At 64.3% G+C, this 23,726-nt stretch overlaps 2 protein-coding genes across 2 annotated transcripts in view; both read right to left on the bottom strand.

Annotated features, from left to right (window-relative positions):
* Nucleotides 1–10,816, bottom strand: part of HCN2 (hyperpolarization activated cyclic nucleotide gated potassium and sodium channel 2) — a gene marked incomplete at both ends in the record, with an annotated part of 20,371 nt that extends 9,555 nt beyond the window's left edge. Inside the window, 2 exons of the mRNA XM_082651710.1 lie at nt 660–1,083; nt 10,173–10,816. Coding sequence (XP_082507836.1) covers nt 660–1,083; nt 10,173–10,816 — 1,068 coding nt within the window. The remainder of the gene's footprint in view (nt 1–659; nt 1,084–10,172) is intronic.
* A 5,363-nt stretch (nt 10,817–16,179) lies between these two features.
* Nucleotides 16,180–23,583, bottom strand: BSG (basigin (Ok blood group)). The gene is made up of 7 exons (XM_082651260.1): nt 23,428–23,583; nt 18,657–18,813; nt 18,105–18,187; nt 17,578–17,991; nt 17,001–17,025; nt 16,847–16,913; nt 16,180–16,370 (listed from the first exon to the last, which is right to left on the bottom strand). Exons 1-6 carry the CDS (start codon nt 23,489–23,491, stop codon nt 16,850–16,852), a joined length of 807 nt encoding a protein of 268 aa, XP_082507386.1. The 5' UTR covers nt 23,492–23,583; the 3' UTR covers nt 16,180–16,370; nt 16,847–16,849.
* Between the last annotated feature and the right edge of the window lie 143 nt (nt 23,584–23,726).

Raw genomic sequence — 23,726 nt, forward strand, 5'->3', positions numbered from 1 at the left:
ATCAGGTCACACTCAGTCCAGAGGCGGGTCTGAACTTGGGGGAGAGGGGCGTGATTTCGCTTCTCGGAGCCTCAGTTTCCCCGTTGCCACCGGGGCTGTGGAGTATGCCTCTTACAGGGTAGAAGGAAGGAGAGCGGTGCGGATGCGTTAAGTGTCCATGCTGCGCTCCCTGTGACCCCCCGACCCTCCACCGGGTACAAGCTCCTGTGACCGCGCCCCGTGCCCCCCGCCCCCGCCCCGAGGCCCAGGTTCCACCCCTAAGGTTCCTAGGCCCCTCACTGCAGTCCCTGTAACTCCGCCCAGTGCCCCACCCAATGACCCCGCTCGTTTGCCTGTATCCCCACCTGTCCTCTCACTGTGACCATGTCCCTGGACCCCGGTAGCCCCGCCCAGAGTCTCCCATCATGGCCCCGCCTTTTTGTTCCTGGTGCCTCCTTGCCCCCCTCCTGCAGCCAATGGCCGGGTCCCATCACGGCATCCTCACCCATCACCACCCCCTCGCTCATCACAACCCCGCGCCCCTACATCCTAGCCCCGCTCCAGCCCATCACGACCCCACAGACCCCACACCTGCATCCGCGTCACCACTCCTCCTCGCTCATCACGACCCTGCCCACGCCCACGACCCCGCTCCTGCGCCAACGTGCAGCCGTGCTCACCTCCTCCCATTGGTGGATGTAGCGGATGAGGCGCGACAGGCGGAGCAGGCGCAGCAGGCTGAGGATCTTGGTGAAGCGCACGATGCGCAGGGCGCGCGCCGTCTTGTAGACCTCGGAGTCGATGCCCTTCTCTACGATGAGGAAGATGTAGTCCACGGGGATGGAGGACACGAAGTCTACCACGAACCACGTGCGCAGGTACTTCTTCTTGATCTTCTCGGGGTCCAGGATGATCTCCGTGTTGTCCTCGATCACGATGCCCGTGCGGAAGTTCAGCACCAGGTCCATGAGGAAGAATGTGTCCGAGACCACGTTGAACACAATCCACGGGGCCGTGGTCTCGTCCTTGAAGAAGGTGATGCCCACGGGGATGATGATGAGGTTTCCCACCATGAAGAGCAGCATGGTGAAGTCCCAGTAGAACCTGGGGGCGAGGTGCAGCCGGTCACGCGGTCACACCTCCACCTTTGCGCGGGGCCCTCCGCGGAGCCTGCCTGCCCCACCACACGCGCATGCGCCTTTGAAGACCAGCCCAGCGCTCGCCTCCTCCTGCAAAGCTGAGACTTTGGCCCCGGCTACTGTGGACCCCGCCTCCAGGAAGCCCTCCCAAGCCCCAGACAGCACTGCTGGGCTCCCCCAGCCCAGGTCCCTCTCTCTGGCCCAGCCTGACCTTCTCTCCTTGAAGAAGCCGGAGACCTGGAAGAGTCCAAGAGGCCGCTCAAAAATTGACTAAATGTTTCCCAGGACCAAGAAGGCCCAACGTGCCTGGCACAAGGCTGCCGTCCAAAAAGCACTAGGGCCGAGCCAGGAGGGGAAGACAGACAAGCGGAGGAGCTGGAGGGGCGGGGGGGTGGGGGGTGGGAACTGCAGCCAGGAGGGTTGAGTGGCTGGGCGGCCGGGGGCTGCAGGTGCCGGGTGGGCACCGGACACCCACAGTTTGACATCCAGGTGCAGGACCCCCACCCTGGCCAGACTTCCCAGTGGGGCACCGGAAGGCTGAACAGGGGGCACTGGCTGTCCATCCATTTCAGGTAGCAGCCGGGGGGGGCTGGGGACCGGACAGAGGCCAGGGTGCCAGGCCGTCTGGGAAAAAGGGAGAAGCCAAGGCCTGCCCGGCAGAGCGCAGGGCCAGGTGGCAGAAGAGCCTGAGGGACGGGACTTGGCCACGGCTCGGATGTTTCATGTGATAAGTACACCTGAAAAAGGGATGACTGGCCAAACATGCCCAGGACCGATACAAGTCCTGGAGGTCCATTCCAAAACTCCACCCGGGAATTCTGTGCTCCCAGAAAAAGGCCCGTCCATCTGAGGAATATTAACGGCCAGGCACAGTGTCCTGAGTCCAGCAGTTACCCACGAGGACAGACAGATGCAGCAAAGGCCACATGGAGAGATGCCCAGCCCTGCGGCAATCGACAAAATAGGAAAGAAAACCACTCCAAGAGAAACCTGTTGGTTCCTGAGAAAGTTAGAGTCACCATGTGGCCCTGCAATTCCACTCCTGGGCCTTCACTCAAGGACTCAAAAGCAGGGACTCAAAGAGACACTTGTGCACCAGTGTCCACGGCAGCACGATTCACAATGGCCAGAGTGTGGGAGCAACCCGAGTGTCCACCAGCGGATGGACACACAAACACATGTGTCCCTCCACACACAGGGCGTCACGCAGCCACGGAAAGGAGAGAAGCCCCGACACCCGCTACCACGTCGGTGGACCCTGAGACCACGATGCTCAGTGAGAGAAGCCGCACACAGAAGGACCCACGGTGTGTGACTCCACGGATGGGAAACGTCCAGGACAGGCCGATCCACAGACACAGAGTGGGTTTGTGGCTGTAGGGGCCGGGGAGTTTCTGTTTGGGAAGATGAAGCAGCTCTGGCGAGTGATAAGGGGGATGGCTGCACCACGCTGTGAACGTACTTAATGTCACTTGGCGGTACACTTTTAAATGGTTAAAGGCTAACTGTTATGTTATATTTCTGTTAACACGTATACATAAAGAGAAAACCGCCGAGGCCCGGGGTCTCAGTGATGAGCAGATGCCCCAGATGGGGGTCTAAGCCCACAGCCCCTGTCTAGATTCGGACGAAGGAGGGTCTCAAATTCTGAACAGAGTCATGCGTCTGATTTTGCCCCTCACGGTGCAGGGAGAAACGCCCACCCCGCGGTGGGTTTCCAGGGCTCTCCCGTAGGCCCGGCGCCCTCCCCATCATGGCCGGAGTCCCCATGTCCTCTTGGAGAAGGCTCTAGCATGTGTAGGCAGGACAGGCCTGGGGGAGCCTCAAAGCCTTCCACTCTCTGGGCTCCTCCCGGATGGATAGAAGAAGAGACTGAGGTTCCCAAGGGCTGGAGGGACTCTCCCAAATTAGCAGAAAGCCGTAAACCCCAGCGCTGGCCTGGCCGCACTGGGCTCCCTGTTTTGGGACTCACTGCGAATTGGCTCTGTTCTGAGCAGCCCCCCGAGGGAAGAGCTACAGCACCGCGCCTGCCGGGTGACCCAGGCCTTCCACTTCGGGGAACTGATCCCAAGGAAATCATCCAAGCGGAAGAGAAAACAATTAAAAAGTGATTTGTAACAAGATGTTCACAGCAGCTTGGTCTTCCAGAGCCAAGGTTGGAAGGGACCCAACGTCTAAGACCGTGGTGACAGCAGCCAGACCTGGGCTCCCGCCCACTGGCAGGTGTGACCTTGGGCAAGTCCCTGCAGCCCCTGGGAACCTCAGTCTCCTGTCTGTCCGGGAGGAGCCCAGGGAGTGGCAGGCTTTGAGGTTCTCCCCCACCCCCGGCTCTGTCCGCCCACATGTACTGGAGCCTTCTCCCAGTGGCCATGGGGACTCCAACCATGATGGGGAGAGCCCGGGAAACCCATCTCGGTGTGGGGATGGAGACCTTGAGAGCTGAAAGGGTTGACATGATCTGGGGTGAGTGTTAAGGGCAAAACCCAAATGACTGCTCCAAATTCAAGACCTTCCTTTGCCTGAATCCAGACAAGGTGGGGCATCTACTCATCCTCAAGACCCCCAGGGGCCCAGCCCCAACCTGACTGAGGGGCCGCACCCGCCTAGTCCCCATTTCCACCACCAGAGCTTCCACGGCAGTGGACGCTCACGCCCAGGGACAAAGCAAGCAGGAAGGCCAGGGGCACGAGCCTAGAAACCAAGGGGGGGCGGTTAGAAACCATCTAAATCGGGGGGCCTAGAAACTACCAGGGTCGGGTAGCCACAGCGTAAAGGGCCAGGATGAAGACGGCCTCCTCCTTCACAGGCGACTCGTCCTAGACGTTCCCTCCTTTTGTTCTGGGGGCGGGGGGTGGGGGTGCAGGCACCACACTTCCCCACTGACAGACCAGAGAGGTGGCCCAGCCAGGGAGGGGTGCAAAGACCTGAAAGCCAGCCTGCCGCCCCCAGGCCTGTGGCCCTTGGTCCTCCTGGAATTGGGTAGGAGGAGGGGAAACTGAGGCCTGGGGCAGAGGATCCAGGTCCCTCTCCCCAGCACCCCCTTTCCTCGCCCTGCCCGCCCCCTTGGGCTGTGCATCCCAGGGCTAATCACTGTCCTTCTCTGAGCCACAATGCTTCCTCTGCCCAACTTTGGCAGCCCCTCCCGCATCAGGCTGCCCCAGAGACCCCTGGGACCCAGAGACCCCTGGGACGGGGTCGGGGCCTGCAGGGGCCTGAGTCAGCCCTCAGCCACCCAGGGCCTTCAGGGACAGTAATTAAACCTCGTATTGAAAAGTCCTTCCTAACAAACAACGGGCCCCGTCGGGAAACACTCAGATCCCGCTTCCTGCCTGTGCCAGGACAGGAGCTGGGCCCTGAGAGACCAGCAAGGCTGGGGCTCCTGGTGGGGTGTGGGGGCTCAGCGGCAACGACCCCCAGCGCCCTGTAGACAGGAGAGCCTGGAACCCTCTCCCAGGCGCCACACCCACATGGCTCTGATGTCAGCGGGGCCCCCACTGTGGGCCCAGCTCCCGCTCCAGCAGCTGCCCCGACCCTTCTCTCTGCGCAGACGGAGAAACCCAGGTGGGAAGTGGTGAAATGACGGAACCCAGGCGGCCAGACCTCCAGGCCACAGCTCAGGACCATGCTGTCACCCTCCCGTCTCCAGCACTTGGGGCCCCTCCAATTCCAGAAGCTGACACGCAGCCCTATGCTTCCAGGACCAGGCAGGGCAGGGCCGAGGGGCAGGGGCGTCCCGGGAGCTTGAAGTGGCTGCTCAGGGACGCTGTTAACAAGGGTAGCGGCTCCCTCCCTTCAGGGTCAGAGAACCAAGAACCAGGCTGGAAGCAGTCCAGGAATTACCTATCGGATCGGGCAAATCCTAGGGGATTAGGGACCGGGAAGGGAGGGGGGGTCAGGGATTAAGGATGAGCTAGGGATGGATTATTAGGACCTGAGCCCTCGGATGTGAGTTACGGATCCCAGGCAGGTGTCAGGGATTGGGAAACTGAGACTCCTGCAGGGGAAGATTCCTGAGCGATCCCAAGACAGGGCAGGCTGTGGGGCTGACTGTGTGCAGGCCTGGGGGACACGTGGCGACCAGACAGACCCGGCCCTCCCTCAGGGCCCCCAGCCCAGGGGGGAGACAGGCGTTCCACACAGACAGATAAATGAGTGGGAGGCTTCAGAGGGGCCACTTTAGCCAGGGTGGGCTGGGACGGCTTCTCAGAGGAAGTGACGTGTGGGTGGATAATGGAGAAGGGCCGCTAGGCAGAGTGCGGGCACTGCACCCTGGGCGGATGAAACGGCAAGTGCAAAGGTCCCGTGGCTGCATGGAGTTTGCCTTTCGGGGCGGCCGGGAGGCCTGGGGCTGGAGCAGGCGTGTGAAGGGAGGTGAGAAGGGGTGAGAGGGGGTGGGAGCCGGGCTCTGCAGGGCCGTGGAGGCCACGGCCATGAAGGTTTTAAGTGAGAAGGACGAACGTGAATCTTGAGATGCCCCTGCCGGCAGCCGGAAGGCAAGGAATGGGCAGAGGGCGGCGCCCAGGGAGGAAGTGGGGTAGCCTGTGCTCTTTGCATGTGGGTTGGGCTTGCTGATGGGGGAAGGAGGCAGGGTCTGTCCTGAGCAAGTGGGTGGCTAAGGAAGGCCCCCCAGTGTCCCCCTGAACCCCCAGGTCATGGATGTTGAAACAGGGGGTGTGGGGGTGTGACTTTTTAAAGCAGTTAATTCAGGGGCCAGAAACTCCAAATTCTGGCAGGAAACCAATGGAGAGAGGAGAGGGGCCTCGGCCACCTCAGGCCCCTGACCCCTCACAGGGACCATGGAGCGTCCTTCCTCCCAGCCGGGTGGGCCCTGGGCCTCAATCCTCCCACCTGGGAAATGGGCATGTCCACCAACCCCCACTCTGAGTGCCTTCATGCTGGATTCAGAACCGGGGAAACCCTGGCCCCCGCCCCTCACCACCGCCCCAACTTGGGATCATTCAGGGTTTATTCTCATGAGCTGATGCATCCTGATCTCCCGCTAATCCGTAGGGCCATCTGGGGCAGGAGAAGTCCTCCAGCCCTGTTGGATCTTCAGGCCAGCCCCTCCACCACCCCAGGCCCTCAGGGACCCCACAGGATGTCACACAGATACAGGTCAGCATCCACCTGTCCTGGCTTTGTCTAAGCTCCGCTGAGGGCCAGGAAAAGGACCCACTTATCTTTTCCCCACAAACCAGGCCTCCCGGTGGTACACAATTCGGGAACATTGAACTGAGATTCGGCAGCAGCAGCAGGAGAGACTCAGGTCAGACCTCAGAAGCACTTACAGACTCGGGAACGGGAAGAAAGGCCGTGGGAAGCCACTTGCCCACACTCTCTCTAGGGAGATGAAGCCTCTACCCCCCCGACCTGCCCACGCTCCCACACGGCCACGGCTGCCTTGACCACCAAGTGACCACCAACTAAGGAGGTGTTGAAGTGGCAGAAAAAGCGGACTGTCCAGAACGGGCGGTGGGGAGTTGCAGCCGGGCCCTAGCTGCCTGGGGCACCACCACCCACACCCTCCCCTCTGAGCTCTCCTCCTTCCCGCGAAGCCCTCTCTCTGGCCTCTAGAGCCCGGGGTGGCCAGGTGAAGGAGTTAACTGTATTTCTTCGTCATACATTTTTGGGGGCAGGGGCAGAAGATCCTGCCAGGGCCCCAGGACCTCCGGGAGGCAGTGGCCCAGGCTGTGACCCTCCATGCTGGCCCCTTGGCCGCTCTCCCTGCTTTGCTCTGGGGTGGTCTTCATGCTTGTTCTGACTCAGAAATGGACCTCAGGGTGCAAAGAAGGAAAAGCAACCCTCCTGAACCTGAATCCTTCCTGCTGTCCCTCGAACACGCTTCTCCCCTCCCCCACCCCCACGGAAGCTCCTAGAACATCTGTATCCGGGCGCCAGCTGCAGTGCTACTCATGGCCCCATGAAGAAGTGAAGACATGCCTCAGAAAGGGCTGGGGCTGTTCCAAAGCTGCCAGGAAACGGGGCTCACGACCTGACTGGCCTTGCCTGGTACCCATGTGTGCCCCTCGGCAGGTTCCCAAAACCATCCTGGGCCCCGCCCCCGCAACGTGCCAGGCCCCAGGACGCCATGGAGGTGGGGGGGAGAGGCAGGTAAGCGTATCAAGGAAAAAAGGCCGCTTCTGAACGCACGGACCGTGCAGACATCGACCGGAACAAGAGAAATGGGGTGCACCACACATTTGGGGAAACCGAGGCAGGGAAGCCCGGAGAGGACTCCAGGCCATGCACAGCTGGCGCAGGCCTCGCTGCAGACTGCCACAGCCCCTCTGCAGCCCGCTCCTCCGGCCTCGGTCCAGTCACCTTCCTCAAGAGCCCCCCTCCCCGAGGACTGTGCAGACGCCTGCCCTCCCTGGAAGCCCATGTGGCCCGAGGAGCTAGGCGTGACCAAGGCTGTCCCAGTTGACCAAACATGAATTGCTCTGTGCTCCATGCCAGATGGGTGCCGTGCCAATCTGAGCAAAGCTGCAGCTCAAGAAAGTGGAGATGCCATGGCCCTGGGCAGGACCTGGGGCTGGGGGAGAAGCCTTGGTCTCACGGCCCGGTTTCCCTTTTAAGTCATGTCCAGGGCTTACCCGGGCACCAGCGGGGATGGTGTCTGCACCGTCAGGTCATGAGGACAAACGGAGCCAAGTATGGACAAGCAGACCCAGAAAGCCCTCTCCCTACTGCTCCACAAATGGGTCTTAAAACTAACACCCACACGAACACAGAGATGACCCACGGCTCCCCCTGGGCAGCCCCCTTATCTTGAACAATCCCCAGGATGCCTTTCTCCTCCCACTTCTTCTTGGCCTGGACAGGACATGGCCAGGGGCCAGCTTGCCTGACAGTCCAAAAGTGGAGACTCAGGGGCCAGCCTGCCCAGGAATGAATCCCTGCTCTGCCGGGGACTAGCTGTGTGGCTTTGGGCGAGTGACTTTACCTCTCCGTGACCCCCTCTCCTCGCACGTAAATTTGGGGTAGCTGCGGCAGCCACCTCACATCTGACATGAGGATTGGATCTATATTCTTAAGGTGCTGTGGCCCAAGAGGGGCTCAGGAAGCACTTCTCCGATCATGTGCTTGGGGGGTCTGTCTCCATATTGAATCCGAGGGGTCTAGAAGGGTTCCCAAAACGTGGGGGGTTGTAGAGGCCCCGCAGCACCCCAGCTTGGCAGGGTCTTAAGGTTTTTACTTTGACTGGCTCACCTAGTCCCAGCTACAGGCCCCACTCATCCCTCCCTCACCCCCATCCCGTTGCTCACCCCCAGTTTACAGTGTATCTGCCCAGGGACCCACGGGCAACTGTGCTGGACGCGCACAAGGCTGGGGACGCCCAGCTCCTTCTCCCAGCAGCCCCCACCCCTTCTGTAGCTGAGAGGAAGCCCAGGGCCACCCACAGCCCTGGATGCTACAGGCGGATGTGCTGGAGGGGACAGAGGAATGGCTACTTTCTGCAGCCACCTCCCCCTGCCCACATGGCCCCCACGTCCCTTTCCAGCCAGCTGACTTTAGCCCCCATTCACAGAGGGGCCAGGTGGGCCAGGGAGCCCTGGAAGTCAAGTTCATCCCCATTTCACAGACTGGAACCATCTGCAGGGGTGCTGAGCCCCCATGCCGGTCGGGCCCATCCAGAGGCACCCCATCTGGGCCCCTGGCCTCTCCCAAAGCCGCCGGTCAAGGCTGCATTCACCTCCCAGGACGGTCTGGGGGTGAGGAGCTGGACTCCTGGACATTCTTCCACCCTCCGTTCCTGAGTTGTGTGCCCCTGGGCCTCCGTTTCCCCAGTTGTCAGGCACAGGGGATATGGAGGGCCAGGGAAAGGCAGAGTCCCACAGCTCCGCTTTCCCAGCTCTGGGGATCCAGGAATCCGACCTCAGGCCTGAGGGAGGCGAGACCCGCGGCGTCATAGGATTCGGAGGCCGCTGGACTGCTGTCCGTGGTGCTGAAACCGTGCCTACCCTGAGATCGTGGCCCGGAGGCCTGGGGAGACCCTCTGCACCCCAACTCACACACCCCAGTCACGGACACATCACCTCACACACACACCATGCACACACCTCACACCCACTGCCCGCTGATGCGCACACACTCCCTCTCTCCCCAACACACACCAGTGATCCGCCATGCAGACACACCCCCCAGAGCACTCGGCCTCTGCCCGCCGCAGTCACATGTTCGTGATCACACACACGGCCTGCAATGATGTGCATCGTTCACACTCCCAGGCCACACAGCGCTCACCCGGGAACGGAACTGCAAACATACGCGGCGGCGTGACACTGCTCCAGCCTTGCTCCGAGGCTTTCCACGCACCAACTGGCTTAATTCACATCAGCATCTACACAACTGCTGACACCTGGGCACACCACAAACACACGCGGCTGAGCCTGCTCCGGGCCTTGCTCTGAGCCTTTCCACGGATCAGCCAGCTGAATTCACATCAACATCACCACCACTGACACCTGGGCACACCACCCAGCCGCTGGAGCTGATGCGGCTCAGAGTAGACACAGCCGGGGGACACCAGCACGAACAGTGTCCCCTCCTTGCGCAATACCGAGGCCCAGGGACCCGGAACGCGCCTCCCTGCGGCGTGGGACGCAGGTGGAGACCCTGGGACCCGGCGTGTCCGCTTAACCCTTTCTCCGCCAGGCTCTACGGGGTGCGTCCTTCCCGGGCGCCCTTCCTTCCTCCTTCCTTCCGCTCCGCTGCCTCGCCGGCGCCCACGTTCCCCTCTATTCGTCCTCTCCGCCCCTCCGCGCTCAGACCTTGGTCCTGCGGCCCGTGACGTGCGCCCACCCGAAGGGCGGGGAATGTCAGGCTGCGTGGGAGGGGGCGCGCGCCTCCCAGTGTCCCTCCAAGGGCGGCGCCTCGAGCGCCCAGGTCATTCCGGGGCGGGTCCCGGACGCGCCCGAGGTCACCGAGGGGCCCCGAGGTCACCCGCGGGGCACACCGCCCCGCCCTCTCCACAGCGCTCCCAGGACGACCCTTGTGCGCGTCCGCTCGCCGTGCCCCTCCGCGCTGGCCGGCCGGCCCTCCGGGCGGCTGTACCTGAAGTCGCTATACGGGTGGATGATCCAGGCCCCCGCCGACTTGACGCGCTCCTGCTCCCGCTCCACGGCCTTCTGGCTGCCGAACATCCGCAGCGAGAACTTGTTGACACCCGGCTGCAGGAGCGCGCCGAACTGGCGCTGCATGAAGCTGGCCTGGCTGCCGCGCGACTCCCCCGCCGGGCCCGCCTCCTCGCTGCCCGCCTCGTCCGCCGGCCCCGACCCCGCGCCCGGCTCCGGCGCGGGCCCCGCGGCCGCCCCGCGACACGAGAACAACACCTTAGGCCCCCGCGCCGGGCCCTCGGGCCCCGCGGGGCTGCACTGCGGCTCTCCGCGCCCGCACTCGCCGTTCGGGCTGCCCTTGGCCGTGCTCGCCGCGCCCGGGGTGCCCGGGCGGCCGCACGAGCTGTCTCGGCTGCGGAGTCGGGCCCCCTGGCCGCCCTCGTCCGCCGCCTCCGGGGGCGCCGCCTCGGTCCGGGGCGCCTGCTGAGGGGGCGCCGGCCCGGGGCCCGGAGGGGGCGCGGGCGGCGGCGGCTGCTGCTGCGGGGGGGCGGGCGGCGGCGGCGGCGGCGGCGGCGGCGGCCCCGGCGCGGGGGTCGCGCCCGGGCTTTCCCCTGGCCGCCCGCCGCCCCCGCGCGCGTCCATGGCGAGGCGGCGCCGGGCAGTGCGGAGCGGAGCCGCCGCCGCCGCCGCCGGCCCGAGCCCGAGGGAGGGGGGAGGCGGGGGTAGGGCGGGGCGGAGCCGCGAGGGGCGGAGCCGGGGCCGCGGGGGAGGGGAGGGGGCGGGAGCCCCACCTCTGCCCGCGCACACTCCCGGCGCGCCCCGCACGGGTCCCGCGCCCAGGAAACTGAGGCCGCTGGCTCTGGGACGGCCCAAGGTCACGCGGCTCGAGGCCTCGGAGATCCGATCAAGCCTAGTCCCAGAAGGGGAAACTGAGGCCCGCGAAAAAGAGGCACGCGCCCAAGGTCATCGCCGCCGCGCGCGACCTTGACGAGGGGCCTTCTCCTGGCGCTTCAGTTTGCCTCTGTCCAGAGGACACAGCGGGGCGGTAACCACTGACGCTGGGGCTCGGAGAAGTGGAGCCGCCCCCATACTAGCCTCCATCCTTTCTATAGGTTTGAGAATTTCCATAATAAAAGGCCACACGAGCCCTTGCTTTGTCACTTGAGCCCCCGGACAAAGACGTGTTGTGTGGGGAGCGGCAAAGTGGGGTCAGGCCAGGAGTCTCCAGGTCCCACTGTGGCCCCCTCTCCCCCACCTCCTGCATATGAGGAAACTGAGGCCGAATTGGGCCAATAGGAAGAGCCACCCAAGGGTTCTGAGGATCCCCACCTTCAAACAAGGCCCTAAAGTACAGTGGGGGGCGGGGGGGGGCTCTCCCAAAAGGCTGGTGGGCTTTAAAGTGGGGAAGTGCCCAGGGTCACAGGGGGACCCAGGGTCTGCCACCCCATCCCACCGGATGCCCACATGTGAGCCCCATTGGGCTACCCCATTTCTCTGCCCCTTGGGCTCAGGCTCCAGCCAGCCCCCGCCCCATAGGCCCCCAGATCTGGAAAAACACTCGAGGCTCTGCTTCTGGGGCTAGAGCCAGGCTGGGGAGTGATTCCTGGCGTCAGGTGACATAGGCCACAGGCCCAGGATTCTTCCCAGCCTCCACTCCCCACCCCAGCTCAACCAGCGCATCCTGCACAAAGGAGAGATGGGGAGCAGAGATAAGGAAAGGCCTGGAGATACAGGGAGAGGGATGGAAGACCACCGCTGGCCTCCAGGGACCCTCTGGCCTTCTTAGCGCTTTCAGGCCTGACATCACATTGGGTGACTTCACCCACCTGGAGGTCAGGACCATGAGGGTGGAGATGTGACATGTCCCTGTGCACAGTAGGTGGGACTCAAGGGCATTGAGGGATGGGCCCATCTGAACAATGGGTGGGCTGAGCCGGGCCATCTCCTGTCCCCCTGCAGGCTGTCCTGAGCCCTGGGGGTCCTTCCAGCGGCCACCTCTGCTGTGTCTTCAGTCAGACCCTGCCAGACCCACAGCCAGATGGGTGGACAGGCTGGGCCGCCGTCTGCCCTGAGTCTGCGAGAGAGAGAGGCTGGGCAAGCAGCAGAGTCGGCAGTGCCAGGCTGTGGCCCGCCCAGGCAGCTGTGTGTTCCAGCTGAAGGGGGATCTTTCATGCTCGCCCTGGGAAGATGTCAGTCCAGGCAGGCCGCCAGAGCCCCAGGGCTCTCGGCTGAGAGCAGGGAGGTGCACCCGCAGCCCAGCCCAAGGACCCACCAGGCCTGGAGAGGCAGAATGGCATCCCTCCCCCAGGGACCTGGCCTGGACCTTCAAGTCACAGAGGAGGAGAGGGTCCCAGCCCCTCTCCTGAAGACTCCTCCCCAACACACGGGCTCCACCCTGGGCCAGGCGGCCACCAGCCTCTGTCCCTCCCACCCCGTCTCACCACTTGCCCTGGGCCAGAGCATTCTTAGCATTCATTCATTCATTCACTAAATACTTATGAGGCACCTGATGGGGGCTGGGATTCAGAAGTGAACCTCTCAGGCCGCCCCCACCCTGGTGGGGTGACAGTCAACACAGCACGTGTGATGTTTAGCAGACGTTGTAGTGTCCGTTAGAAGGGGGTGAGCTCAACCTGAGCCAGGACAGGGGATGAGGTGTTGGGGGGATGTCTGAGCCTCGCAGAGTGGGTGGTGTCAGAGCCAGGACCTGAGGGGAGGATGGAGCCCAGAGCGGCCGGCAGGTGTCGTGGCCTGTGCAAAGGTCCTCAGGCAGGACAGTGCCTGGTTGGTGTGAGGAGAAGGGATACTGAGGACCTGGCGGGTGGGGGGTGTAGGAGATGAAGACCCAGAAGTGGTGGGGGTGGGGTGGGCTGGGGACAAGCCTGGGCAAACAGGAATAAAACCCCAAGTCAGTTCACAGTGAGTGGTCTGTTACCCAAAGCTGCTGGACTCCCACTTCCCGTGGAAGGAAGCCCCAGTCCCTCCCCACCCAGTTTGCCCCACCTCTTCCTCCCCAGCGCTGGGCTCTGGGCACAGGGGCTTCCAGCAGGCCCAGCTGGCCTGGGCCCAAGGCCTTTGCCCTGCTGTCCCGCCCGCAGCTCCCCTCCCCAGCCTCTCAGCACCTCAACACATGGCCCGTGTTTCCTGCTCAGCTGGGGCGGGTCCAGGTCCAAAGCCCTGGAGCCCACAGTTTGGAGGTCCTCTGACGGCCACATAGTTAAGAGACCAGGGAGACAAAGCCAGGCCAGGGTCTTGGCAGGCCCCGGACCAGGGAGGGTTCTCAGAGCTTAAGCACCACCGCCAGACTCGAGCAATGCTGACTGTCCCCTCAGCCTTGTGTGGCGGCCCGAGTGCCCACATGCGCCACTGACTTCGGAAGGGGGATGACATCTCCCAGTCTGGGCTGCCCGCATGAGCGCCGTTGTACCAGGCAGCGCCCCGGTGTCCAGCCCCGACTGGAGAGTGACCTTACGTAGGGAGCCCCTCACCCAGGCCTGAGTTCCCTGGCATCTGTGCGATGAGGGTGGGGTCCTCGGCGGACCTGGGACTTCCTTTCCCTGTGGACCTCACTCCCTCTGGGACCCCCACACCTCTGGCCCATTCCTCCTCACCTCTGCCCCCTGCTGCCAGGCGAGACCCCTAAATTCGTCTCTCGCTGCCAGCCACCATGGGACCTTGGGGTGCCCCCGGTGTACAACAGAGATGCTCTTCGTCAGGGCCCCAGAGTGGGGGAGGAACGAGGCTGGGGCTTGGGAGGCGCCCCCCCGCCGATGCCTCCAGCGCAGGCCCCATCCCCGTCCTCGAAGGGCTCCCAGTCTGGAGGGCGGTGGGCCCAGGGAAGGGGTGGGCAGCCTGTGCCCCAGAAGGAAGGCACGCCCAGCCCTGCCCCTCTGCCTCAGCGACTGGGACCCCGAGACAGACCCCGGGTCCTGAGCCTCCAGGCGTTTGCCAAAGATGATATCACTGGATCCGGTGACTTCCTGTCCCGCCCCTGGGGAAACTGAGGCAGCTCCAGCGGCTGCATCCAAGAACAGCCCCCAGGGGCACAGGGGGCCGAAGACTTGCCAGTGCTCATCAAATGCTCGGGGAGGGAGACATGCAGAGCCGTCTGCCCAGCGGCCCTGTTTGCTGGTCGGGCTTCTCCTAAAAGCACATGTGGGCAGCGTCCCTCGCTGGGGGCCTGGTCCCCTCTCCACACCACATGCCACCCCCTCCTGTCCCCCAAGGCGCTGCCTGCGGACAATCCCGCACTTTCTGTCTAGACAAAGAAACCAGCAGTCGTTCCCGAGCCCCAAGTGTGTGGGCGCCAGGGGTGCAGCAGGAAGGTGGGCGGAGCCCCAGCTGGGGTGCGGGTGGGGACACACACAGACCCCGAGCAGGGGACACCCTCACGTGCCCTCCAACATCAGGCCCCAGCCTCAGCAGCGTCCCCGGAGAGGAACCAGCCTCGTTGTCACCTTCTTCTGTGCTGGCAGAATCCCCGGACCCATGTACACTGTCAGTGACAACCACATGGCCCAGTGAACAAGCAGGGATGTACATCCTTTGGACCAGAGAAGTTTAGATGGGTGCCCAGGACCGAGGGCCCAGCGTGTCCAGCTGGGGGGCACGAAGGACAGGCAGGGTATCCCAAGACCTCTGTAGACAGGGGCTCCCCTGACTTCCTGGGCCCCAGTGCCCTCAGGGGTGTGCACGTGGTGCCCTCTGGTGGTGGCTGGAGGGAATGGCTGGCCAGCCGCAGCCCCTAGCCCCAGCCCCAGGGCTTCGGGGCCCAGCGGCCTCAGTTCCTGTGAACTGGGAGGCACCTCCTCCAGGTTATGCGGTGCAAGGTCCCCCTAAAGGAACCCCTACTCTCCCCGTGGGCGCTCAGGGAAACCAGACCTGCGGGTGACTCCTGAGACACACCTGGTCAGCGGACAGGGGGCAGCCTGGTCCACCCCACCCCCGCCCCTCCCCAGCCCCCAGCCGCTGTCCCGGGGCTGTGGGACTTGCAGGGAAGAGGCCCTCTCCGTCCCCCCTCAGAACCCACTGGGCCTCGAGCCGGTGGCCAGTGGGCCAAGTCTGAAATCTGTCAATTCTTGAGGCTTTGGTACGTTGGGATTTGTTTTCGCCAACGTTGAAAAACGCAGACTTCACACGCGAGCCCAGATTTCTGGCTTCTCTGGAGAGTTAGGAAGAGCTGGCCCAACACTCTGAGACCCCTGCCTCCCCCGAACAGCAGGTGGCTTGAGACCCTCACCCAGACCTGCAGGTCTTGCAGGGCTCCAGGGGGGGACATGGGGTGACCACAGCCCCTGGGTGTGGGAAAAGGGTCATCCTGGACAAGCCCTTTCCCCTCTGGCACTGTTTCCCCAGGTGTGCCCAGTGGGAGGCCTAGGTGGTACTTACCGAGTCCCAGGGCTCCGCCCCACCTCCTAGGACTTCCTGTTCCACCCCCACCCCCACCCCCACCCCGCTTCAACCCCACCTACGCTCCCCCATTCGGCCCAGCTACTGGGATGCAGGCTGGGTAAGCAGGCAACCCCCTTCTCCCCGCGGGGGCTGGTGCACAGCTACTCCTGGGGTTCTCTGGGCTGCCTCCCACCCCCAGCTAGGGTCCCAAGAGGGGCAGCCGCGCCCCCACCCCAGATGTGCCTCGGGACAGACTCCCAGCTCCAGAGCGAGGCCCCAGCTGCTCACCTGCCCCTCAGGCCCCCAAAGGCCCCGGGAGCGTTCTGACCAGGACAGCCGGGTGCCTGGCGGCGGTGGCTGATGGCCGCCCATCCCGACCTGGGGGTCCGCGGAAAGGATGCCCTGGTTTTGTCCAGATACCCTTTGAAGGGCAGAAGCAGGCTTAGAAGAACTGGAGAGCCGGACCACTTCTGTTGCAGTGGTCCGTACACCACTCCCGGCTTTACCCGTCACCCAGCCCCCGTGCACCCTAACCTCGTTACGCCTCACCGGCTGAACCCCCCACGAGCTTTCTTGGTGAGACCCAGGCTCGGCGCAGACAGGAGCCGGGAGAGTATGAGGGGTCAGACTTTATTGGGGAGTAGGAAGGTGGGGTGGGGAGAGAGGCCCATCACAGCGGCTCCTGCTCTGAGAAGAGCAGCTGACACCCTCTTCCCAGGGCGGCCACGTGCTCAGACCTGCAGTGACCCCACAGCACTGGCTTCTCACGGCAGGATGCTTGGCACCGCGGCTCCACCTGGACCTTCTGCAAAGGGCAGGGACTTGGCTCCGGCCCCACACAGCCGAGCAGTCTCAGGAGGTGGACCTGGGGCGGGAGCCTCAGAACAAGGGCCGTCTGGCCTCCACACCCAGACCAGGAGACCAACAGCCCAGGGGACGCGAGGGGACGGATGGTGGGGGTGGCAGGGGCCTCACACAAACCTCACGACTCCCCTGGGGGGCTCACGAGATGGTTAAAAAAGAAAAGCAAAGCCCTAAGGGACAGAATTCTACACACAGAAAACCCTAGTTTCGTTTTTCTTTAAAAAGGTGAGAAAACGTGTGATTTGAATGCACAACACGGTTTGCTTTTGTCAGGTGGGTTTCCGTGGGGTTGTGCAAACGCTGGGATGGGCGCCTACAGACTCGTCCTGGGGGTGGGGGGGAGAGGGGCGGGGCGCTTGGACCAGCCTCAGGAGCAGGAGCCCCGCGCCCTCGGCCGGCCCGCCCTCCCCCCCTCACCTCTCAGCTGGAGTTCCTCTGGCGAACGTTCTTGTCTTTGTCGTTCACGTGGTGCCCGCTGCTCTTCCTGGTGACAGGAGGACCAGACAGCTGCCCCTCACGCCTCCCAGCTCTGCCCAGTGACCCGCCCACCCCCAGCAAGGCAGGGACTTACAGTGGAGCAGAGCCGGCGTCCTCATCTGTGCAGGTGCACAGCCACATGCAAGAGAGGAGGACGGGCTGTCAGCAGCGGTCTGCACACCAGGCCATGCACGGGGTGGCCCCATCCCACGGGGCGCCGCCCTCAGCCTCCCCGACTGCAATGTGGGGGCTAGCTCGCCCCAGGACACGCACCCTCACGTGAGCTGTCTAGGGTCTCAGTGTGAGAGGCACCTGGGGGCCCTGCCTGGCCCCCAGCCCCGCACCCCAGTGGCCCCATCACACAAGGCCAGGGGTTTACTTGGTGCCACAGCCCTGGGCCCAAAGCAGTCTCCACAGGCGGAGACCAAGCCCATGGAGGAGCACTGACCGCAGAGGACGCCTGCTGGCAGCCCAGTGAGGAAAGAGGGGCAGGTGAGGCCGTAAGGGCTGACACACCCCCCCAGCCAGGGAAAGGGGCGGGTGCCCCAGGGAGGCCCCGGGACACGGTGGCCAAGGGGGCTAACCCTCAGGTCCACACTCCCGGACAGCGGCCCCGGCCCCAGGGGTCCCCCCGCCGGGAGGGGAGCAGAGGGCGTGTGGGGCCGGCTCACCGTCTAGGACCTCGTCCGGCTTCCGCCGCTTCTCGTAGATGAAGATGATGGTGACCAGCACGAGCACCTCGGCCACGATGCCCAGGAAGGGCCAGAGGGCGGCGAAGCGGTTGCGCACGCGCAGCGTGATGACCGCCTGGCCAGAGCCCTCTGAGCTGGTGCCGTTGCACACGTACTTGCCGGGGTCTGAGCTCAGGTCCAGGTCTGGGATATGCAGCTCCGTCCTGGTCTCCGAGGAGACCACGAAGAACTTGTGCTGGGAGCTGTTAGTGATGGCCTGGTCCCCAGAGTCGGTCATCTTGGACCACTGCCAGTTTGCGACGGACGGGAAGGAGTCTGACTTGCAGGCCAGCACCACAGTCTCCCCCTCGGTGGCGTGCTCCGACTTCTTCACCGCCTTGACGCTGGGGGGCCCTGCCGGGAGGAGGGCGGGCTGGAGCCTGACCCTGGGGCAGCGGGGCCGGAGATGGAGCTGCCCTGCCCGCCTCCACCCCAGCCCCTCAGGCCCGGGGCCCCCAGGAGCCCACCCTTCACTTGCAGGTCGGTGCGGCCCGCATGTTCTGGAAGGAAGATGCAGGAGTACTGGCCCGAGCGGTCGTCCGAGTCCACGCTGCAGGCAGAGGCCGTGAGCGGGGTGTGAGCCGAGAAGCTTCTGTCCAAACCCTGCCGGGCGGGGGCGGGAACGGGGGGGGGTGCCTCCCCGGGGAGGAGGGACCAGGAGGTGCAGGGGCGGCAGGCAGCTTACCCCACAGCCACATCCAGGAGCCCTGGGCTTCCAGAGCCGCTCCTCCCCCCAGACAAGGCTCCGCAGTGGCCCCGGCAGTGCTCAGAACCCAGCGAGCCAGGGACCGGGGTCCCCAACGCGCCGGAAGGAGGGACGGGTCTTGGAGGTGGTCACGTCTGGCAGCCACTGGACCCTCCCTGCATCCCGGGCCTCAGCTGTCTCCAAACCCCCGTCTGAGCCAGTTCCCAACTTCTGTCCAGAGCCAGCCCACCGACTACAACGTCCGTACTCGCTGACCAGAGGCCCTTGGAGACCAGGCAGGCCCCGCCTCCTGCTGCTGGGCAGCCCCACTCACTCGTACTCCGTCCTCAGGCCGGGCAGCGCGTCCTCCTTCAGCACCTTGCCCCCCTTCACCCAGCGGTGGCCCACGATCTCGGTGGCGCTGTGATTCAAGGCGCATGTGAGGCGGGTTCTGGAGCCATCATCATCGACGGAAGTCAAGATCGTGCTCCCTGGGCAGCCAGAGGAGAGAAGAGAACAGTGTCAGGGGAGAACCCAAGGAGCCTGCCACTTCTCCCAACCCCAGCTCCCCAGAGGGAGAGAAGCCAGGGCTGGTACCCAGAGTGCAGAACCGCATGGGGCTCCTGGAAGGCCCTCCCCTCGGGGTCTGGGGCAGGATTCTGCCAGGAATTGTCCTAACTGGCTGGGCCTTGGGCGTGGGAACAGCAGCAGCGCCCACCCCGGCCCCAGAACAAGGACCAGGGCAGCGACTGCTGGGTCCAGCCCCGCAGCCCCGAAAGGCCTTTTCGGAAAGTTGAAGTCCATCACCGCCCAGGTCACCACCCCCGCTCTGGGTAGTCTTGCATGTTCCCCCTCTCTCCCACAACCAAGGGAAGGCCACCGGGGTGGGTGGGACAGGTGTGCTCAGGCCACGGGGGCCAGGGGGCTGCAGCGGCCCTGTCCTGGAGGTGCCTGCTTCTCAGAAGGCCGCATGTGCCCCAAATCTCCATACAAATGACAGGCTGTCCTCCTGCCTGGGACGCTGGGGCGACTCCCAGCAGCCCTTCCTCTCAATTTCCAACCAGGCAAGGCTCCCCATTCATTACGACCTTCTCTTGAGGAATCGAAACGTGAAGCCGGTTAGAAGCAGACAGTGAGAAGCACGCTGACAGTTCTGGAGATGGGAGACTGGGCTCGAGCTGGGGAGGGCTCCTCTCCAGGGACCAGGGGCAGGAGACCCCAGACCTCTGGGCGTTCAGGGAGGGGGCCGGGACGGCAGACCAGAATGAGGACCCCTTTGCTGGGGGTCAGGCCGCACCTCCAGGTGCTGACCTTCAGTGAATGTCCACACCAGAGCCCTATCCCAGGGCTGGGAGCAGGTGTCCTGGGGATACTCCTGTCAAACCACCCGGGATCCCGGGGCAGCTGTCCTTGGGGACAGTGGGGACTTTATAAAGTCGCGTCCGAGACACAGTGGTGTCTACCAGGAAGCGCCTGTTTCTCCAGAACCGTCACCCACACCCACGCACCCGAGGCAACCCTTGGAGAAGGCCACGCCCACAGGACTTGGGCACAGAGGGTGCAGGCCCAGAGGCCTCTGGCATAAAATCAGGCGAAAGCAGAATCAGGACTGCACTGGAACGGTTCAGCCAGTAGGGATGCAGCCAGGCCGCGGGGCCCCAGCGCCCACCGGGCAGGCCGCCACCCCGGACCCCCGCTCCCTCACTGGGGTCACACGGTGACTTCCGACGGCACAACTGCGTGAGCACAGACTAAGCACGTGAAGCCGAGCAGAACGACCGCAGGTCACGACCCCCGGCTGGACCTGGCGGCAGGAGCCCTCCGGCTGACGCCCAGTGATCCAAACCGGGCTCCCCCGTCCTCACGGACTCCTCAGCCGCTAAGAAAAGTAAAGCTCAAATCCCAGGACACACTTCACAGCTGGGCCGCTTTCTGGAACGACTGCGGGCAGAGCGCACATCTCCTTGGGCGTCTGAGATCCCGCCTGGGCCTGTGTGTTAGGTCCTGGGTGGGCTGGCCACACGCAGGCCCCTGCGCCCCGGTGGCATTCGGGTCCAGAGGACGCCAGCCTCCTTCGGGTGGAAGAGGCAGGACCCAAGGCCAGCCCGTGCACAGAACACGTGCAGGGCCCGGCGGGGCCTCTTCCTGAGCCGCCAGTCCTCACCACCCCGCCTCTGGCCACCTGCTGGCTCTTCCTTTAAAAGGGGACAGGACGTCTCAGAAGTCCGGGCCAGCAGGGACTGAAGCAAAGGAGGCCCCTCTGCAGCTCCAGGTGCTCCCCGCTCCTGGGGGCACAGCCGCGGCAGTGCCCGCACGTGTGCACGGACACATAGGTGTAGAGGCATACGCGGCACATGTGTACGTACCGGCCGTGTAGGAGAGCACACAAGGCTGGCCACAAGGCCCCGGGGACAGACGGACCTTCACGTCCGCCCACTGGCCACTCAGGCCTCAGGCCAGGCGGTTACAGGCAGACAGGGGCGTGAGGATGGACCTCTGCGTCACTTTCACCAAAGGCCTCCAGAAACCCGCATTTCTCCGTCAAGATTTCCCAAGACTGCAGAACCAGCAGCTCCGTACAGAGCTGGGAGGTGAGTCAGGGCAGAAAGTAAGGCCAGAGGCGGCGCTTTGCCCAGACAGGGCCTGCCTCTGCACCCTAGAGCCTCGGACAGGGGTGCTCAGGCAGGTCTTACCCAGGCCCCACCCTGCCTCCTGGAGGAGAGACGAGTGCCCGCAGGACTCCTCCAGGTGGCACCAGGGCGGGGTGCCTCAGCTCTCAGAGAGGGGCAGAGGTGGGCCCCAACTCCACCCATCCCAGGTGCCTGCAGAGGCCAACGGGCTGGCCAGCCTCGCCCAGGAGAGCCCTCCCTGCCTGAGGCCCCGCAGGCCGACACCCCTGTCCTGGCCAGAGGGACACACGCAGCAAGGGAGCCAGCCCATCCGCCCCAGTGACCTGCCACATGCCGGTCACCCATCCTCAACAGGCCAGGTCACTCCAAGTGGGGTGCCGGGTTGTGGCCCCCAGGGCCACCACAGAGACTGCTGCCACAGGGGACGTAACATCTGTGACACTGACAGGTCACTGGGACAGGGCCATTAGAAAGAATGCCTCAAAATGCTCCTCAGGGGGCAGTGATGGAAAGAGGGTGAAAAGCCCACCCTCCAGAACCCCCAGCCACGCCCAGTGCCCAGGAGGCCCGGGGCAGCACCCCAAGAACTCACAGGGGCCCCGGCCGTGCACAGGCAGGCCCTCCCAGAGCCCTGGGAACCCGAGAGTGCCTGACCCTCCTTCCCGACCACGTGACTGCAACCCATGTTCTCAAGTAAAGTCACCTTCATCTAAAAACAGCCACCCCTCCTCTGTGCCCACTCGGCAGCCGGGCTGGGCAGGGCGCAGGGCCAGGCAGGCCTCGGGTACACATCCTGGGGGGAGCTCTCGGGACGAGGCGGTGGCTAGGAGAGACCGCCTCTGGGAGGCCAGTCCCGGGCTGCTCACCGCTCTAATCCTGCGGGCGGGGGGCTCCGGCCCCTCACCCGAGGCTCAGAGAGGGAACCAGCTAGCAAGCCCATGTCTGCCCGCCAGCCCCGCCAGGACCACAGGGCCCTGCATGGCCTGGAGAGCAGGGCTCTCCCAGGAGGAGGGACATCCTGGGGCCTCAGGCAATGGGGCCCCCCCCACGAAGACACCTGCCCCAGCAGAGTTGCCCGAGGCAGGTTTCTGGAGAGCTGACCTGGCCAGGAAAGGCGAACTCACTCACCCCAGGTAGAAAAAGGACACGAGACCCAGACTTTCAGGTCTTTCCCAGAGTCCCTGGGAAAGGTGGAAAGTGAAAAAGGGAGGACAAGGCACAGATATAGCCCCAGGGGGATTCAGACTCAGCGTAAATAAACCAGGACCGCCCACGGCACACACCCACGTGGTGTGAGTGTGTAAGAGCAACCCCACAGACAAGGGTGATGGATCGGAGCTGTGCCCCCAGCAGAACACCGGGGGCCATCCTTCCCCGCTGGCTGGCGAGGGCTGCCTCTAAAGGGCTCACGCTGCCGGGCACTCACCTCGCCTGCCAGGGGCCCTGTCCAGAGGGCGGTCAATAAATGGCCGTTTTGATTATGAGGCAAAAGAAAGAGGCGAACTGAGATCTAAAAGTAGGTCAGCAGTAAGCCGGTGAAGCTTCTCTAAGGGGCAGCCCCTCCCACGCCCTAGGGCAGCTGCCACCCCTCTCAGAGCCCACCTGCTCCTGCCCCCAAGGTCTGCACTTTGTTCTCTACACGCTGGTCACTATAAATCGTTAACCCAGAACCAAACGGGAAGTCGTGCTCCACACAGGAAAAAAAAATCTCTCTTTCAGGCAAAAGAGAGGCTGCCCTGCTTTCTCCCAGAAAAGCACGCCTTAACCCATTTTGCTGTGAGCATTCTCTAAACCACGTCTGCCCACCCAACAGGCTGCCCCTCCCGTGAGGAGCTCCGTTTGAGAGTCTGTAAAAACAGTCCCCCCACAGTTCCTGCTCTGAGCCGGGGGGGCTCACGGTGACCTTAGAACACCTCCCCTCCCGGCCGGGGCCTCTTTCCACCCCTGTAAAAACAGGAGGGCGGACCAGCCTCCACCTTCTTCTGGGCCCCGAAATCAGACAAAAACGAAGGAAGAAGAGTGTATGCCTCCCCACAAGGGTTTAAGTGTTCGGGCGACTCCAGGGACAAGTGCAGAGCCAGAGCGAGACACGGGACCTAAATCCCGGGAAGAAGGACAATCCCTCCGGCCGGAAAGCCGACCCGGCTCAGGGGCCGTCACGTGCCTGGGTGCCCGCGCCCCCGTGAGGACAAGAGCCCACCTCCCGGATGACAGCCAGGGCCTGGGCGCCCGGGGGCTCCCCTGCGGCCCCCGCCCAAGCATTCCGAGCAGGAAAGTCCCTCCTAAGCTGCCTCGCTTAGGTCGGCTTCAGCTCGGAGTCTCCCTCCCCACCACCCCCCGGGCTGGGCCTCCCTCCACCGGCCGGGCTCTCCTCCCTCTCGCCCGGGCTGGGGTCTCCCCTGGAGCAGAGGGCGGGCCGCCCCCAGCCAGGCCAGACCACCAGCAGGCTTCGCGCCCCCACCCCAAGGTCCTCACCTGCCCCGAAGCCGCCCTGAGCGCTCAGCAGCACAAGCCCCAGCATGAGCCGCACAGCCGCCATGTCCCACCGTCCCGCCGTCCCGCCGTCCCCACGCAACCGCCGCCCGCGGCGCTATAAGAACCGGACAGCCGCCGGGCGCGCGCACGCAGGCGGCGTCGCGGGGGGGGGGGCGCACGGTGAGTCGGCCACCACCTGCGCACGCGCGCGGACGCATGTACGCACGCGCGGACCCGGCTGACTCGCGCTACGGAAGCTGAATGGGCGGCGCCACGTGAGAACCCGGGTGGGCCACGCG

This window comes from Grampus griseus, assembly GCF_964374135.1.
Source record: "Grampus griseus genome assembly, chromosome: 3".
Taxonomy (NCBI): domain Eukaryota; kingdom Metazoa; phylum Chordata; class Mammalia; order Artiodactyla; family Delphinidae; genus Grampus; species Grampus griseus.